We start from the raw sequence: 4,430 nt of genomic DNA, 5'->3' as shown, positions 1-4,430 counted from the left end.
TAAACAATTTAACATTTAAATGAACAATTTCAAATTCTTTACTTTTTAGTGTCATTTGAAATTCTTTAAATTTAACTTGAATAAAATATTTTATAAATTTACTCCATTTTAACAATTTTTTCTATTTTTTTATCCAAACAATACATTTAGGTCAAATATTTTAAATTCTTATAAAAAAATTATTTTCTCTCGTTAAAATGCTCTATTCAAATACAATGTTAATGAAACTATATTACAAATTAAACACAATGCAAATGTGATTAACTATGCAATATTCATCCTCAAATTTGAGCTAAATATCTAGCATTGATATATGAATAGATGAAAAAAAATTAGTCATTGCACATGAGTTGTAAAAAAATTAATGTCGATCAATCATACAACAATATGTAAGAATATGCATGCTTAAAGACATATGCCCTAACTAACAATGTTTTTAATTTTTTCTCTCTATGATAACATAAAATAACATATAAATGTCTAGATTCAAGAGACATTTTGACGCATGCATCTCCATTTTGCACTCATCCACACATATTTTTACAAAAATTATATAATATATGTCTCTTCTCAACAGATATAACATATCTATATCCATGGAAAACATTTATATATAGTATTATACTACTAGTACTAGCACATATAAAATGGAAATTAATTTCTTCATAATCTCTTCATTTTTCAAATATGCATATTCCAATATCACTGCAATCTGAGGTTGCATTTAAAAACTTGTTCCCTTCATCCCTACCAGTACCACCTTGCTGCATTAACAGCAATGCCATATCTGAGCTTGGAACATTATTTGTTCCACCAAAACTTGAGAGCACTCCTTGATCAATTTCAACTTCATGACTCAATTGAGATGCCACAAACTTATCCAGATCTCTCCAATCAGCAGTAACATTATTTGTAGCGATATTATTGTTGTTGGATGATGATAATAATAACAACCTGTTTTGATCATCGATATCATCGGTGTTATTATTCTCTGATGATACTAGAGACACTGAGCTTGGCCTTTTTATTATTGGCAATGAAGGACTTTCAAGCTGAGGAAGCTGTATAAACTGTTCTGCATGCATGCATGCTTCTATCTCTTGCTTACACATATTGTAAGTTTGAGATAAATAGCTTTGAGGTTGCCTTGAGATAAGCTCAATTGGATCCACCATGGAATTGTTGACCCTACTTGCACCTTCTTCATAGAAATAGCTTGTGTCCCATCTTTCCATATTACTTTTTGTACTTTGGTTGTTTGTTGCTCTTTTCTTAAATGCCCTACAAACAACCCACCCTTCCTCCTGCACAAAAGCTTATAGTTTAAAGTGATGAAAAAGAGTCAAAAAGCAAACTTACTAGTGATTTTATTTTAATGTATGTTTTGTTGCGACTCTAATTGCAGTCGCCTCGGTGTAAATTAACCTCAGTTTGTTCTTTATAATAAAAATGGTGAATAAAAATATGACAGTATCAATATCAGCATATTTTTATAGTGTTTTATCGCGGCCCGTTTCACTGCGATAAAACACTATACAAATATATAGGTGTAGTCAACTAATTAATTACAAAGAGATTACCTTTGACTATGAAAATGGAAACAAAAGTGTGTAAGCAAAAAAGGAAGGGAAAGAAAGAAGTTTAATAATTCCCTATTGAAAGTAGTGACTTTTGACTTGTTTGTTTGGTGAAAGTTATATATGTTGCAAGAAAGCGTGTACGTGCCTTATTGAACATTAAGATTATAGTGGTCTAGTAAAAAAAAAGTGAAAGTGAGTAATAGAGAAAGAAAGTGTGCACGATCTGCATTAAGAATAAGTAGCAGTGACATCACATTGAAGCACTAACGAGACAGTAATAACTAGATAAAGTTCAACACTGGCATGACTATAAAGAAAAAAAGTTTATATATATTATATGATAATGTTAAGATTAGAAGTGATAATATATGGTTAAGTTAAGTAGTTAATTGAATTACCTGTGGAGGACCATTTTCATCAGATTCAAGCCTATATTCATGCATGATCCAATCAGATTTCTGTCCATTAGGTGCTCTTCCTTTGTAGAAAACAAGAGTTTTCCTCATTCCAATTAGTTTCATCTTGTCATAAACTGATTTATCTCTTCCTGTAGCTTTCCAAAATCCAGCCATGGTAGCTCTGTTGGTTCTTGTACCTGTTGGATACTTTTTATCTTTGTGGCTGAAAAAATACCACTCATTCTGCTCTTCATACCCTATCCTGCATCTATCTGCATCACACAATTATTTTTTCATTACAAACAAAACACAGATCTTGCTTTCTTATATATTAGATCTTCAAAACCCTAATATTTTGTTTGCATAATAGCATATATAAGTATTTGTATGTGTATACCTTGAAGATCCCATGGTTCGATACGATAAAGATCGATCTCTCTGATGACATCAAGATCAATTTTCTGAGAAGCAATTTTCTTTCTGAGATAATAACCAACAAGTTCTTCATCAGTTGGGTGGAAACGAAAGCCTGGTGGGACACAAGACTCCATGGACTCCATCATATCAAATTATAACCGATGCTGCATAAAATTCACCACCACAATTAGTACTCACCACCACACTCACACTTGACTTTCTTCATCATGTTAGAATTATAACCAAACAGGATGTGATGTATGTGAGTGTGAATATCAATATATAATGAGAGAGACGGAAAGAAAAGGTGACAAGTGTTATGAGAGATAATCATAAGTTCATTTGGTGGTGAGAGCAGGAAATTAAGTATATAAGCGCGTGTTATAAAACAAAACCTGATAATTTCAGAAACAATGATGAGGGTTTGGTTTTGATAAGGTAAAAAAACAGAAGAGGTTTGGTATAGGGTAGCCCTTGAGTTTGATGAAGCAAGGTATATAAGAAACGGACATGTAGAGGTTTGTGCTAATGATGTTGTCTTGAGTTAGTGAATGGTGGTGGAAATTATGATTCATTAACAAACGGGGTTCCCCATTCCACATTACAATTCATTATTATGTATCTATATATCTATATCTATATGTATATATTTAATTAGAGATAATGAAAAGTGATTAATTAACCTGTTAATGAGATGGATAAAAGAAACAAAAACAACTTTTTAAGGTAACAGAATGCATGCTTATGTAAAACTGTGAGAGTTAAGAATTGTGATTAGTGACGTAATCATAAAATGTGGCACGCGTTTTGCGGAAAGTGAAAAAGTGAAGGGACAAAAAGAGAGGTGTAGAAGAGAGAAAAAGAAAAGAGTATAGTATAGAGGTTGTTGAGAAGAAGACATTAGGTATAGGGAGAGAGTGTGAGAGTCTTTGGTTTTTCTGATTGAGGAAACTATAGGTCTCTGACTATGCTGTCTTTTTGTCTAGAATTTTCATGTCACATCTCACTGACTCATTCTCTTAACGGACTTTAAGATAAATGTTTCTGTTGTGTACTGCTTTTCTGGTTTTATAAATCCAATATGTGCACTGTGCAGGTGCAGATGCAGATGCAGCATTCATTGGAAAAGATAAAAAGATGCATGCACGAAGAACATGAACATGTTAATGGTCTTTATTGCTAGTATTATAAGGTTACCTGAAGAGTAGTTTTACTAGTTTAAAACTAGTTTAAAGAAGACAAGTGTTGTGAAGTGAAGAGAAGAGAAGAAAATGATCAAGGAGGTTTGAGTTGAAGGAGAGAGAGATGAAGAGGGAGAGAGAGAGAGAGAGGTGAAGAATTGTGTTAGGAATGAGAGAGGGGATTAATTATAAAGAATAAAAGAAAGAAAAGAGTAAGGGAGAAAGGAAGGACCGCAGATCAAATTGCGCATGGGTTCATGGTTGTCCCCCATGTAGTGACGTCATTGCCTAACATTCTCACCTTTTGCCTTTTCTTTTTGTTTCTTTTACTTTTCGTTTGCAGAATATGTCTAACTTTCATAAGGATTCAATAAACAAAATGGCACATATCTCCATCTAGTTCATTCATAACTAAAACTGCCTGCACGGGAATTAAACTCAACACACATGTCTTGGGTTTAAGTGAGTGATTAAACACATATAATATCAATAGATAATTTTATCAAAGACATGATTCATATATCTAATGCATTAATATTTGAAAGGAGATTCTCTCTCTCTCCATTAGACTTGTTGTTTCTCATGACTTATTGATCTATCTAACAAGTGGTATTAGAGTTCTATTTCTCATTGGGTGAAGGAGTGGAAGTGAACATATGATAAATCATGTTATAAGATGTAAGAGACTCACTCTTGAAGAAAAATTATTGAGTTCAAGTGTGGTTAGCTAAGTCTCACATCAACGATGAATGAATAAAATTTTGCATTTACAAGAGATGTGACTCACATATCAAATGTCTTAAAGTTTCAGGTGAAGTTATAATGTCTCTCTCCCTTATTGACATGTTATTGTT

General features: G+C 32.5%; 1 protein-coding gene across 3 annotated transcripts; it reads right to left on the bottom strand.

The window, feature by feature from the left end:
* Window positions 1-370: 370 nt before the first annotated feature.
* Window positions 371-3,719, bottom strand: LOC131646762 (NAC domain-containing protein 37-like). 3 transcript variants are annotated; one of them, XM_058916725.1, is made up of 4 exons: window positions 3,593-3,719; window positions 2,376-2,559; window positions 1,979-2,250; window positions 371-1,304 (listed from the first exon to the last, which is right to left on the bottom strand). In XM_058916725.1, the coding sequence occupies exons 2-4, from the start codon at window positions 2,539-2,541 to the stop codon at window positions 675-677; spliced, it is 1,068 nt and encodes a 355-aa protein (XP_058772708.1). In that variant the 5' UTR covers window positions 2,542-2,559; window positions 3,593-3,719; the 3' UTR covers window positions 371-674. The 3 variants fall into 3 exon arrangements, with proteins under 3 accessions (XP_058772708.1, XP_058772710.1, XP_058772709.1); XM_058916727.1 differs by lacking the exon at window positions 3,593-3,719 and adding an exon at window positions 2,791-3,568; XM_058916726.1 differs by lacking the exon at window positions 3,593-3,719 and having other exon boundaries at window positions 2,376-2,738.
* Between the last annotated feature and the right edge of the window lie 711 nt (window positions 3,720-4,430).

This window comes from Vicia villosa, linkage group LG2 (genome assembly GCF_029867415.1).
Source record: "Vicia villosa cultivar HV-30 ecotype Madison, WI linkage group LG2, Vvil1.0, whole genome shotgun sequence".
Lineage (NCBI taxonomy): Eukaryota > Viridiplantae > Streptophyta > Magnoliopsida > Fabales > Fabaceae > Vicia > Vicia villosa.
This window is presented reverse-complemented; position numbering and strand designations above follow the sequence as displayed.

Coding starts and splice junctions, on each gene's coding strand:
- LOC131646762 (XM_058916725.1), bottom strand. CDS start 2,541: ATGATGGAGTCCATGGAGTCTTGTGTCCCACCAGGCTTTCGTTTCCAC. Junction 2,251..2,375: donor CGAACCATGGGATCTTCAAG/GTATACACATAC, acceptor TGTGTGATGCAG/ATAGATGCAGGATAGGGTAT. Junction 1,305..1,978: donor ATGAAAATGGTCCTCCACAG/GTAATTCAATTA, acceptor GCTTTTGTGCAG/GAGGAAGGGTGGGTTGTTTG.